Genomic DNA, 14,312 nt, shown 5'->3' with positions numbered 1-14,312 from the left:
TGGTTAAGGCGTTGGTCTAGTGATCTGAAGGTCACTAGCTCGAGCCTCAGCTGAGGCAGCGTGTTGTGTCCCTGTGCAAGGCACTTAACCACACATTGCTCTGTGACGACACCGGTACCAAGCTGTATCAACCCTAGTGCCCTTCCCTTAGACAACATCAGTGGCGTGGAGAGAGGAGACTTGCAGCATGGGCAACTGCCGGTCTTCCATACAACCTTGCCCAGGCCTGCACCCTGGAAACCTTCCAAGGTGCAAATCCATGGTCTCACGAGACTAACTGATCTATTATTATTATTATGTATCAACTCCTGCCTGAGATCCACTCCAATTTGCCAACTGACATCATATGTCCACAGCAGATGCCATCTCATTGGCTCTTCACTCAACATCTGAACAGCGAAGCTGCATAAGTCAGGATGTTCTTTATTGACTACAAGTTGGCATTCAATACTATAATCCCCTCAAAGCTAATCAATAAGCTTCAAGACCTTGGCATCAATGCCTCCTTGTGCAACTGGATCCTCAATTTTCTCCCTTGCAGTTGCCAGTCAGTTCTGTTTGGCAACAACATCTCCTCCATGATCTCCATCAGCATAGTTGCACCACAGGGCTGTGTGCCTTTGCCCCCTGCTCAACTTGCTGTACACTTATGACTGTGGCTAAACACAGCTCCAATGCCATTTTCAGGTTTGCTGATGATACCACTTTCATCCGCTGAGTCAGCATATAGGAGGGAGATTGAAAATCTGGCTGAGTGATGCCACAACAACAACTTCATATTCAATATCAGCAAGACTAAGGAGCTGATTATTGGTTTCAGCTTGAGGAAATCAGAGATCCATGAGCCAGTCTTCACTGGAGGATCGCGGGTGGAGAGTGTCAGCAACTTTAAACTCCTAGGCGTCATTATTTTGGAGGAGCTGTCCTGGGCCCCACATGTAAGTGCAATTACAAAGAAAGCACCTCTACTTCCTTAGGAGTTCACAAAGATTCGGCACATAACATTGACAAACTTCTGTAAATGTGTGGTGGAGAGTATTTGCCTAGCTGCATCACAGCCTGGTATGGAAACACCAACAGAAAGTCTGACAAAAGGTAGTGGAAATGGCAAAATCCATCATGGATGCAGCCCTCCCAACACTGAGCACATCTACGTGGAGCATTGTTGCAGGAAAGCAGCATCCTTCATCAGGGAACCCCCACCACCCAGGTCATGCTCTCTTCTCACTTCTGTCATCAGCAAGGAGGTACAGGAGCCCCAGGACTCACACCACCAGGTTCAGGAGTAGGTATTAACCCTCAACCATAAGGCTCTTGCACCACTGGGGATAACTTCACCTTAACTCCACTTGTCCAATCATTGGAATGTTCCCATAAACTCTGGACTCACTTTCAAGGACTCTTCATCTCACGTTCTCAATATTTATTGCTTATTTGTTTATTATTATTCTTTCTCTTTTTTTTTTGTATTTGCAGTTTGCATTCTGATTGAACATCCAAGCTGGTGTGGTCTTTCATTGATTCTATTACGAATGTATTGAGTATGCCCCCAAGAAATTTAACCTCAGGATAATATATGGTGACATATATGTACTTTGATAATAAATTTACTTCGAAGTCAGCTGTATTCCTTGCTGCAGGTTTCCAAGGACTGCAGGTTTACATAAATCCAGAGCCCATGGTGATATTGTAATATAAGCAGATCAGTTGCGTAACTCTTTACTGATAATACATAGCACTGTGGGAATGTTCGTGAATAAATTGAGATCTGCAAGTTGTCTAAAATCAAATTTGCACATGTGTGTATATCTTACCTTTGACAGGTTTCCATTTTTAGCAAAAATGTAGTAAAAAGACATTTAATAATTATGATGCAGAAAGAGGCTGTTCAGCCAATCAGATCCATGCTAGCTCTTAATTACGAATTTCATAAGTCCCATTTCGCAGCAACCATGCAACTTACTGACTCTGTCATGCACCCATCAATTCGTTTTGATTTTTTTGCTACTTAACCACAACAGACATCAATGAATTTACATGCACACCTTAGTAGAGTAGCAGAAGGGAGGATAAGACCCAGGTTCATGGAGTTAGGAGATGGTATCACTAAATGGTCCTGGGTATGACTCTAAACTGCAACGGGTAATGAGGTTCTGATTGGGGACTTTCAGAGCTTTGGGGAAAGTGAAGTTACCCCTTAGTCATTCATTGCTCCCAGAGCTGCTCTGACCCGGAATGGTAGCACCTGCAAGGGTTCCTGCTCAGGATACGAGCGAAGGCCAACGGCAGATCCAGCAGGTTCAGTAACTGAACTTAGAATGGAAAAGGTAGATGAGCTTGGACCTCAAATGTCAATGGCTATAGTACAGGCAGATGAACATTTGGGAAGAGAAATGGCAATTTATTTAGTTCGCCCAACGGTAGGTAATAGCAAACCACTGTTGTTAGATACTAGGTTTCCTAGAATCTATTTGCTAAGAAAACCATGGTCAAACTCACAAAATGTATCACACAACAACAGCGTCAAGAGAATCTTCAAGACAATTCTGAAGATGCTTCGTTCAGTAGGGTTGATTCTGGTCAGCAGGGGATCCCTGACCGTCATCAAGCTACTGCTCATAGAATTCAAGTAACGCAAAAGAAAATTATTGCCACTTGGAATGTAAGAACCCTATATCAAGCAGGAAGATTGGACAATGTGATAAATGAAATGGAAAGACTGAAGATTAACATCATGGGAATTAGCGAAGTTCATTGGATAGGTGCTGGAACATGTCAGAATAGAAATAAAACACTAATTTATTCTTGTGGAACATCCCATACTAATGGAGTAGGAAGTCTTATGGATGAAAACATGGCAAAAAGTGTTTTAGGACATTGGGCAATATCAGAAAGAGTGCTCCTTGTTAGATTCAGACGACAACCATTTGGTTTAGCAATTATACAGGTATATGCACCAACAACAGATGGAACAAATGAGGATATAGATAAATTCTATGAAGAGCTTGAACAAGCAAAGAAAGGATGCAAATCTCAAGATATTGTTATTGTCATGGGAGATCTAAATGCTAAAGTAGGACAAGGTGCTGATGGAAATACCATAGGAGAATTTGAATTAGGGGAAAGAAATGAAAGAGGTGAGAAATGGGTAGAAGGGTGCAAGATGAATAATCAGGTCATTATGAATACCTACTTTAAAATCCATCCAAGACACTTGTGGACCTGGAAAAGTCCAGATGATAACACTAGAAATCAAATTGACTTTATTAATATAAACCAAAGATTTAGAAACTCAATGACTCAATGCAAAACATATCCAGGTGCAGACTGTAATAATGACCATAACCCAGTAGTATGTCATGAAAAAGTAAAACTTAAAAAACTAAAGAAGCAAAAACCTGAACAATCCCTTGACTACTTGCAATTAATTAAAAAAGAAAACTTAAGACAAAAATTTACAATTGAAGTAAGGAATAGATTTCAAAGTCTAGAAATATAATCGGTTGAAGATGATAGCAATCATGTAGAAATGAAATTTAACTCTGGAAAGGATGCCTTGGTAGAATCAGCAAAGTCAGTGATTCCTAAAAAAGAAAAAAGCACAAAACATAAATGGATGACAGATGAACTCAAAAATCTAATGGAAGAAAGCAAATCCTATAGAGTATAAGTCCTCAGATAAAAAGTTAAAAGCTTATGTCAAAAAGCCAAAGAAGAATGGTTAAACCAGGAATGTGAACAAATAGAAAGAGTCCCTATGACTGATCCAAAAAGGTTACATCAACAAATCAAGAATATCACTGGTAAAAAGCTCCTCTGTTCTTCAGGTGGATGTTTGAAAGCAAAGGACGGTACCATTATCATGGAAAAAGATGAGATTATGAACAGATGGACTGAGTATATTCAGGAATTGTTTGAAGACAATCGAGGCGAAAAACCAGAAATTAAGAAACACGTTGAAGGTCCAAGTATTTTAAAATCTGAAGTTTGTAATGCAATAAATAAGATGAAGAAAGAGAAGGCAGCAGGTCCTGATGAATTAGTAATAAAACAAATTATCACCCTTGAAGATTATGGAATTGAAAAACTTACTGATTTAATCAATGACATTTATGGGACTGGAATAATACCAGAAGAGCTGAAAAAAATCAGCATTTATCACTCTTCCTAAGAAACCTGGAGCAATAGAATGTGAATTACATAGGACCATAAGTTTAATGAGTCATATCACCAAGATACCTCTAAGAATTTTGATGATAAGAGCTAAAAGTAAGATACAAGTTGAAATAGGTAAAGAACAATATGGTTTTGTGAAAGGCAAAGGTACAAGAAACGCAATGTTGATGTTAAGAGTACTATCAGAAAGGGCTATACAAGTGCAAAAAGATTTGTTTGTTTATTTTATCGACTACACAAAAGAATTTGATAAAGTGAAGCACAATAAGTTATTTGAAATATTACATAAAACTCTAGATCTAGATTCGAAAGACCTCTGCCTAATCAGAAATCTGTACTGGGAACAAACTGCCACTGTAAGAATAGATGGAGAAGGGAGTAAGTTTACAAAAATCAAGAGAAACACTAGACAAGGGTATGTTTTTTCCCCTGATTTATTTAATGTGTACAGTGAAACAATATTACAAAAAATAAGAGACATCTTGGGATTCAAAGTTGGTGGTGAAAAACATCGGTAAGATAGATATGCAGATGACACTGCGTTAATTGCAAATACGGAGGAAGAACTACAAAACTTAATTGATATAGTTGTTGAAGAAAGTGCAAAAATGGGTCTACCTATCAATTGCAAAGAGATAGAATGTATGGTGATATCCAAAAAGATGGAGAATCCTATCTGCAGGCTGAGAATAAACGGGGAAGACATAAAACAAGTACAGAACTTTTGCTACCTAGGAAGCTGGGTGACATCAGACGGCAGGTGCGACATGGACATCAAAAGAAGAATAGGGATGGCAAAAGACACCTTTACAAGAATGAAGAGTATGCTGACCAATACAAAACCAGGCATGACAACCTGCCTCAGAGTACTGAAATGTTACGTTTATCCAGTTATGTTACATGGCTCAGAATGTTGGACAATATCTAGTAACATAAGGAAACGAATTGAAGCAGCAGAGATGTGGTTTTTGAGGAGGATGCAAAGAATATCATGGATGAAACGAATATCTAATGAGGATGTCATAAACAGAGCAAACACAAAAAGAGAAATGTATGAGATCATGAAAAGGCAACGTAACTTCATTGCACATGTGATTAGGAAAGAGGAGTTAGAATGCACAGTAATTATGGGAAAGATTAAAGGGAAGAAAGCAAGAGGAAGATAAAGACAAGTGATGATGGAGATAGCAGCTAGAGAACTGGAAATGAATATGAAAGAATTGATCCACTTAACCCGAAACAGGAGTGTGTGGGCCATGGCAGTCAAAGCTCAAACTGGGCACGGCACCTGATGATGATGATGATCACTAATTGCCATACAGCTACACCACAGTAGTAGTATGATCAGTCATATTGAGTATGAGGTTCTCCGAAGGGGTTGTCTATTGATTGTGTCCTCCGGTGGCTGTACGGGCTGATCCGGGATCCACATATTCTGGTGCAGTGTTGGTACAAGTAACTGGTGACCGTGATTAATAGTTTGGCCTTTTGGTTGTTTCGTCTCTCCTTTTGCAGCTACTGCTTGTTCTCTGTGGCACAGCAGAAATCAGTCTCCTGTAGCTCAGCTTGCTCTTGAACAGATGTCCTCCAGGTGTATCTGGGTATCTATTGAGTGCAAAGTCTCAGTTTTTAGATGTAATGTTGAATTTCTTTGGGCTGATTTTGAAGCAGTGCCTTTGCCCACCAGGAACAGGAGCAGGACAACTGCACAGCACGGGCAGGAAGAGTCTGCACACCACACCATCAAGCTCCATCCTCCTCTTCTAATCGTTAACCTCATTTCTGTTTTCCCATTTGGTTCCCATAACACTGATCCTTCTGTAGTCCAAACGTCTGTCAGTTTCCATCTATCAATGGCTCCACCTCAGCTACTCTGTGGCATGGAGTATTACAAGCTGCCCTTTGTGAGAATAAATTCTACCTCATCTCTGTTTTAAATGGGAAATGTCTTATTCTGGAACGCAGACCCCTCTTCCAGACGGTGGAACAGCAGAAACATCCTCATAGAATCTACCCTGGCAAGGCCCCTCAGATTTTTAGTTAGCTGAGTAAATAATTACAAACCATTTAAAATCCTCTTTTCCAAATAATCCACTTTCACAAGAAGAAATACAAGACCTATAAATCTGAAGGATGAACTGACTTAATTTCCTTCCTATATATTTTGTAATGCATGGCATATGCAGACTTTAAATTTAACCTTCATAAAAGTTAAAAAGATGTAATATTTTTGCTGAATGATGATGATTTCAGGTTTTCCCAAACCCTCTGTCACCTGGACAAAGGAACTGGTGCCTCTTGGTGCAAATGTTCAGCTTCTCCCGGATGGATCTCTCTCAATAATCAAAGCCAGTCCAGCCAACCAAGGGTTATATTCCTGTGAGGCGCTGAATGTGCAAGGCCAGGCAACAGCAGCAAGCAATCTGATATTACATGGTAAGTGTTGTGCCTTATTTACAACACAAACATCTAGTTTATCACAAAAATCTAAGAGTCTTCTAATGCCTGGGATCATTACTGCTATTGGGCAGTGATGACACTTCCATAGATTTTTTCCATGATTTCTCCTTGCTTCAAAGTCATACTTCACACTTACCTCATACATATTGCTTATGTTATTCATTTCATTTCAGCCCATAATTCTTTCCCTCCATATGTGCTTGTTAGAGCTTTATCACAAATTTTACTTTTATTCCAGCTTCAGACTTCCCGCCTTCCCTGCTGCCCTATCCCATCCTTATACACATCCCTGAGTCAGCCGGCCTCGTTCCAGCAAGCTGTCACTCCCAACACCCCCCCCCCCCCACCAATCCTGTCTATATACAGTGGCAACTGGCCCTTCTCCCCAATAAGCCCACATCAACCATCAACCACCCATTTTACATTCTCCCCACATTCTTATCAACTCCCCCCCCCCATTCTGCCACCCACCTACACAATAGGGGCCAGTTAGCCTACCAACTGCACATCTTTGGGATGTTTGAAGAAACCAGAGGATCCAGAGGAAGCTCACTTGGTCACAGGGAAAACGTCCAAACCATACAGACAGCACCAGCAATATGTGTTGAACCAGGTGACTGGTGCTGGGAGGCAGCAGTTCTGTTGGCTGTGCCATTGTGCTGGCACTGAATGCTTTCTGTGTCTGTCACCTGCACTGCACATGCTCACTATCCATCTGTGATGGTGTAGCCAATGCTACCTTGTCTGCTGTCAGTCTCACCCCCCCAAAATCTGTCCCTCTCTGCTTGGCATTCATCTCTCTCTGCCTGACATCTGTCTCCCTCTGCCCAACATCTGCCCTGCACTGCCCAATATCTGTCCATTCAGACTCCTGTGCTCTCCTGGCAGCCCTTGCAAAGGGGATGTCATGATAAAAAGTGTCTCAAGTGGTAACACTTTTTTAAATATCCCGTGATCAATCCTCCTTCATTAAACAATTTCTGTTCAACATTCACTCTGTTACAGAGCCCCCAAGAGCCTTTCCAGAGTTTAAAGACTTGATGCTGAAATTAGGACTAACAGGCTATGAATTTCATGCTGTTCTTGCCTCTAGTCCTGGGAGCAAAGAGTTTCTGAGTGCCGGAAACAACGTTCTGATTGGTAAGTAACAAAAGAGGAAGTTAGAAAAACAGAATTTCGAGATGTTCCAATGTCTTGGAAATACGACCTTTGCATTAGTACTGTGATTAAGATGCATATGTCTCAATGTGATATTATGTAAGAAGGGATAGCAGGATGACACGCACAGAAGCAGGACATTTGACACATTGCATCCGCATCAATTGTTTGAAAGAGTTTTTCAATGAATTCCATTTCCTCAGCCAGATTTACTTTAATGTGAAGGAGGGACGTTGTTTAGGAAAGAAGCACTCAAATATTGCTCGAGGATCATTATTCCATTCAAGGGTTTAAAATCCTCTATCCTAGGCCAGTTCTTCCACTCTGCTCCTCACTTTGCCCGATTCACCCCACTAGTCTGCTGTTGGACTTGGATCCATGTAACTGAAGAAACGTTACCAACTGTTGGATTAATGGAGACGTCTCTTTTCAGGAAGCACTAACTTAAATAATGAAGAGTGTAAGCCTGATCAAAGCAGATGCATGATCCCAGAAGGGTTGACTGCTATCAATCTTGCAAGCAGAGCTGACTAGACTGCTGGGGAAAGTACAGCAGGATCTGAACCAACTTGGAATGTGTGCTAGGGAATGAGAGACGAAATTTAATTTGAACAGTCTTCAAGTGAGACATATTAGGAAGTGAAACTAGGACAGGACATATGCAGTGAGTGACAGTACCCTAGAACAGAGGCACCCTGAGGTACAAGTACATAGTTCTGTGAAAATGGGAACACAGGTAGATAGGGTGGTGAGGACAATATGTTTGCCTTTACCTGCTGAAATGTTGAGTATAAAAGTTAGCACATCATATTGCAGTTATAGAAACATTAGTTAGCCTACATTTGGAGTATTGAGTGAGGTTCCAGGCACCACTATAGGAATGATGTGATTCTCAGAAGGGTACGGGAAAGATTCACAAGGGTATTGCCTGGATTTAGAGGGCTTTAGGTTATCAGGAGACCTCAGATTGGCTCGGTCTGTTTTTCCCTGGAGCAAAAAAAGGCCAAGAAGTAACATGATAGAGATATATAAAATTATGAGAGGCATAGATAAGGGAGATGGCTAATGACTGTTTCCTACAGTAGGGAGATATAAAACCAGAGAGTACGTTTAAGTAGAGGGAGGAGCTTTAAAGAGGTGTTGAAGAGTAAATTTTTCACACAGACTAGTTGGTATCTGGAATGAGCTTCCAGAAAAAGTGATGGAGGCAGGAAAAAGAAAGGAACATTTCAGAGATGTATGGACATGTGTTTGAATGGGCAGGACACAGGGGAATATCAAATTAATGTAAGCAAGTGTAAATAAGCATGAAGGTTGGCATTGATGCACTCTTGTGTCTGTGCTGTACAGTTCTGAGTTTATAAGTGATTCATTCACTAAAAAACTATCAGGCATTCTTTATAAGGTCATTTCCCTTCAGGATCTCGTATTGTTCCTCCTAGGCAGCCTTGGGCCTTTGACATGTCAGTTAATCAAGCCATTCCTTTCCCCACACACTTGTGTCCTCTCATCTAATGATATACAGGTTGGGATATCCAGGATCTCCCACAAACTGACAACTACTTCACTTTTCTTTGTTTTCAATGTCCGGGTGCTGTGGCAGGTTAGCATTTAGTGCCCATCTGTAAGCACCCTTGAGAAGTGGTTCTTCTGGTGACGGGCTTTTGGAGAGGAAGTTCTGAGATTTAGATCCAGTAATGACGAAGGACCAGTAAGGTAATTTACATGTAAGGATGAGATGTGATGAGAAGGGGAACCTGGCCTGCTGTTAATGGTCTTTTAATGCACCTGCTGGAGGGTTTGAGAGATACCATTGGAGTAGCCTGAATAGGTGACTGCAGTGTATTTTGTATGAACTGTAAGCTACCGTAATGGTGAGAAGCACACTATTTAGCTACAAAAAGTTTTTATTTATCTTCATGGACGAGTCGTGCTTAATGTTGGCAAAGTGTTGCTCTAAATCTGAATTTAAACAAGTTCAAGGTAAATCTTTGCCTCTTGGTGACATTTGGCAACAATAGATCTGGAAATGAGTGCAAGGTTGATCAAAGTGATTGTTTTTTTTAGCGGTGTCTGTCATTTCCTGGTTCAAGCTCTACTCTTGCTAGCTTTTGCTGTGCTGGAAATGTTTGTGGTCCTGGTCTGTGGAGCAAACAGCCTGATGAGATCAAAATTGATGTAAATTGTCTTATTGACATGCAATTTCAGTGTCAGTGGGTTTCAGAGCTCATGTGTGATCGCTAGAATCTTGAACTTACTGGTGCGCTCCATCAACTGGGTAGCACAGCTGGGGTTGATAGGGATTCCCCTATGGTGGAACAGGAGCTTGCAGAGGGACCCCAGAACTTACAGCAGGTCATCTTACCACAGTCAGAACTGGTAAACCATTGAGGGGGGCTGCATGGAAAAAACTTTTTTTTTCATTTTAATGTGAATTTTAATCAATGTTTTCGTTATTTACTGTATGTATCTAAGTGTTTTTGGTGATTTATATTGAAAAATGATTTAAATTTTTTTAATTACTTTGAACGATTTTTATGTATTTCTGCCGCATTGTGAGAATATGACAGCTTTGACGAGGATGATTAGGATGGCAGATGCACACCCTCATTAATGGTGCCCCAGAGCTTCCATTCCAGCACAATCAGCTTTCTGCTTCCAAGGGGGAAAGGTTCAGTGGAGAGCCCATCATCAAAAAAGACAGGCCTAATTTTCCCAGTCAGCACCTTCCAGCTGGCCTATGATCAGATCTGTACAAAATAAATTAGAACAGGCAAAACAGTCTGTCACAGACTCTCATATTCACACACATCTATTCACTTGACTCACCCACACTGGCTCAAAGATAGACTCACATAGAGACTCTCACACACTCACGCACATGTTCACATATGGCCTCTCACTCATTAATTCAATCACTCACACACACGTTCACAAATATGCACACATATGCACAAACCATACTCACATATCAGACAGTTTTGACTTGAAAGGTCATCTGTCCATACCCCTGCATAAATGCTGCCTGACCTGCTGAAATCCTCCAGGGCTTTGTGTGGCACCCATACACACAGTCTCACACTCCATTTTCACACACATAGACACACAAACCATGTACACACACTTTCTCACTCACCTACACACACGAACATTCATTCGATTTCACTCAGACATACTGTCTTGCATGTACCTGCTCATACCTTCGCTCACTTGCCCAAACACATATAGGCATGCTCACATTCACTTGTTTAATCACACCTTCACAGTTTCACGTTCGTGGCCACATACATTTGTACTTGAGGCACACCCACAAACACAGATGCACACATACAGACACCCACACACTCACTTGCATCAATGCACACATGTATGTTACCTCTATTTCCCCCAACACCAGCCACCCAGCCTGGTTGCAGAACTCACTGCTTGCTGCCCTGTTGACATGTGGTATGCTGTCCTTCTGTCCTTTGCATATTGTCATGCTCACGGGAGCAGAATGGAGGTCCCTGCTGTCAGGCTGCATATTCCAGCCCGCACGTGTTATCTGTAGAGGCAGTCTCATTTCCAGAGCTGGGGGATATCTCCAATGCTATGGATAAAGAAGGATCTGACCGAATGCCAAATGGATACAATCCATTCCAAACCCAGAGATTCTGAATAGAAAAAAAACACATCTGAAGAAAAACAGTTGAGAGGACAAGCCTGGTGGATGTCTCCTTTCAGTGATCGCTAAAGGACAAAGTTTATTACTCAATGAACTAAATTCTGTAGTTTTTGAGCAGTTTATGCGTGACACTTATGTGAGAACCCTGACATCAGTTAGAACAAGTGAAGTGAAAACTGTTACAGGGAGAGAATCAACCTTTGTTAATGAGAATCAACAAGCAAAGATCCCCCATCAACCTGCCTGCTTCTGCTGAAAAAACTCTCTAACAACAGAATTCGCGGTAAGAACTTGCTTCCCATATCTCAGGAGCTACCGCTCAGTGAAGATAGACATTGATGAGGAAATTTGCCTCCATATTATAGCATCAGTGCAGCCTTTGGTCAGTAGAAGAAACTCTATGTGAAGTTCAGGATGACAGACCTGGCACAAACTCATGGTCTAAAGGGCAACAGTGGCCCCAATTGTTTAAAACTGGTTACAACCAGTCTGCTCCAATGGGCAGGCCAATTTGCTCTCATGCCAAACATCACGCTCCTTCACAGATATTCTATTCTGAGCTTTATCGTGAGAATGATTACCAGACAGAGAGAAGAAAGGATTCAAGCACAAGGTTAAAGTTTCCTTGAAAAAAATGCAACATTTTTCAAGCCTCCTTGATAAAAATACATTGACTTTTGAATTCATTGGCCAATGAACACTCAAAGTGGAGAAGAAACATGCCAATAACTTGGATGATAGAATAGAAGTCTTTCTTGCAGAGTTTGCTGACGATATGGAGATAGGTGGAGGGGCATGTACTTTTGAGGAAGTAGAGAGGCTACGAAGGGCTTAGACAGATTTGGAGAGTGGGCAAAGAAATGGTGAGGGAATACAGTGTCAGGAACTGTCATGCACTTTGATAGAAGAAATAAAAGGGTAGACTATTTTCTAAATGGAGAGATAATTCAAAAATCCGAGGTGCAAGGGAACTTGGGAGTTCATGTACAGGGTCCCCTAAAGGTTGATTTTCAGGTTAAATCTGTGGTGAAGAAGACAAATACAATGTTAGTATTCATTTCAAGAGGAGTAAAATATAAAAACAAGGATGCTATGTTGAGACTTCATAAAGCACTGGTGAGGCCTCACTTGGAGTATTGTGAGCAGTTTTGGGCTCCTTATCTGAGAAAGGATGTGCTGACACTGGAGAGGGTTCAAAGGAGGTTCACAAAAATGATTCCCAGATTGAACAGCTTGTTGTATAAAGAGCGCTTGATGGCTCTGGCCTGGATTCACTAGAATTCAGAAGAATGAGGGGTGAACTAATTGAAACCTATTGAATGGTAAAAGGCCTTGATAGAGTGGATGTGGAGAAGATGTTTCCTATGGGTGGTGGAGTCTAGGACCAGAGGACACAGCCTCAGAATAGAGGGGTGTCCTTTTAAAATGGAGAAAAGGAGAAATTTCTTTTTTTTAAATTTTTTATTTTTATTTGGATAAGGAATTCACAAGTATCATGAACTTTTTCACATGTATAACCTTTTCCTTTTTTTTATATATGTATAAAACTATAATTATTTATACATTCCTAAGTACACATTAAGATGATATAAAAAGAAATTAGACACTTAAATAGATAATTATGTGCAGTTGAAATTCTTATCTATTAGGTGAAGTAATGATATTAGTTGTTAAGAAAAATAGTAATAATAGTGGATTAATAATAATTTCCATATATCTCTTCTGGACCATTTCTTTCTGGTCCAAAATGTTGTATGTAAGCCTATGTAACAACCATTGTAGGTGTTTATACCCTAACTTGTTCATGTTTGCTCCTACCCCCAAACATAATCCTCCACTACCTATGTACTTATTTACTTAATTTTATCATTTTTTATCCCTTTCCCAAATGTTTTCCTTTACTTATGTTAATTCTCTATTTTCCAAAAAAAAACAAAAACAGTAAACATTTAGACCAAGGGTGCTTACATTAGCAATATTACTGTGTTGATGAGAAGAGCAGTATAAATCATTAGGAGAGTCATTTAAAGTCAGCTCGGTTTGGGGTTATATATTCAATCCATTTATTCCAAATTTGATATAATTTTTCTTTTTGAATTCTCAGGGAGTAAGTCATCTTTTCCATTTTAAATATTTCCAAGATAATTTCATGCCAATCTTCTAATGTAGGTGGTATTGGATTTAGCCATTTTCTAGTGATTGATTTCTTACTTGCTGTTAAAAGGGCCTGCAGCAACTTTATATCTTTCTTCTGTTCAAGAAACAATACATGCCCCAAATAGAGCGTCTCAAAGTTCAGAGGTATCTGGGTCTTAAGTACCTTAACTAATGTTCTATGAATACCTTTCCAATATAAATTTAATTTAAGGCAATGAAAAGGAGACATTTCTTTAGCCAGAGAGTGGTGAATCTGTGGAATTCTTTGCCACGGACAGTGGTGGATGCCAAATCTTTATGTGTATTTAAGGCAGTGGTTGACAGATTTTTAATTAGTCAGGGCATGAAGGGATATGGAGGGAGAAGGCAGGAGATTGGGGCTGAGAGGAAAATTGGATCAGCCATAATGAAATAGTGGAGCACACTCAATGCGCCAAATAGCCCAATTCTGCTCCTATATCTGATGGTCTTATCCAGGGTGGCATTGAGGACTTCAAGGTCATGCATTAAGAGCACACAAAAGTGCAGTGTAAATGGAGGGAGAAGTGCATCACGGCATCATCTGCTTACCCACGTACCCAGTCAGATAATCCCTGTTCCGTCTGTCGAAGAATCTGCCGTTCCCATTGTGACTCAACTCCCACTAAACTGAAGTGGTAGCAGGTCATCCTCAATCCAAGAAGAAGGTGAAAGCTGG

At 40.6% G+C, this 14,312-nt stretch overlaps 1 protein-coding gene across 2 annotated transcripts in view; it reads left to right on the top strand.

Annotated features, from left to right (window-relative positions):
• The window catches only part of LOC140197774 (ADAMTS-like protein 1), a 568,572-nt gene that overhangs the window by 520,288 nt on the left and 33,972 nt on the right, over positions 1-14,312 (top strand). For both annotated transcript variants that reach the window (XM_072258217.1, XM_072258218.1), the window contains 2 exons: positions 6,430-6,612; positions 7,642-7,776. In XM_072258217.1, coding sequence (XP_072114318.1) covers positions 6,430-6,612; positions 7,642-7,776 — 318 coding nt within the window. The remainder of the gene's footprint in view (positions 1-6,429; positions 6,613-7,641; positions 7,777-14,312) is intronic.

This window comes from Mobula birostris, chromosome 5 (genome assembly GCF_030028105.1).
Source record: "Mobula birostris isolate sMobBir1 chromosome 5, sMobBir1.hap1, whole genome shotgun sequence".
NCBI lineage: Eukaryota > Metazoa > Chordata > Chondrichthyes > Myliobatiformes > Myliobatidae > Mobula > Mobula birostris.
This window is presented reverse-complemented; position numbering and strand designations above follow the sequence as displayed.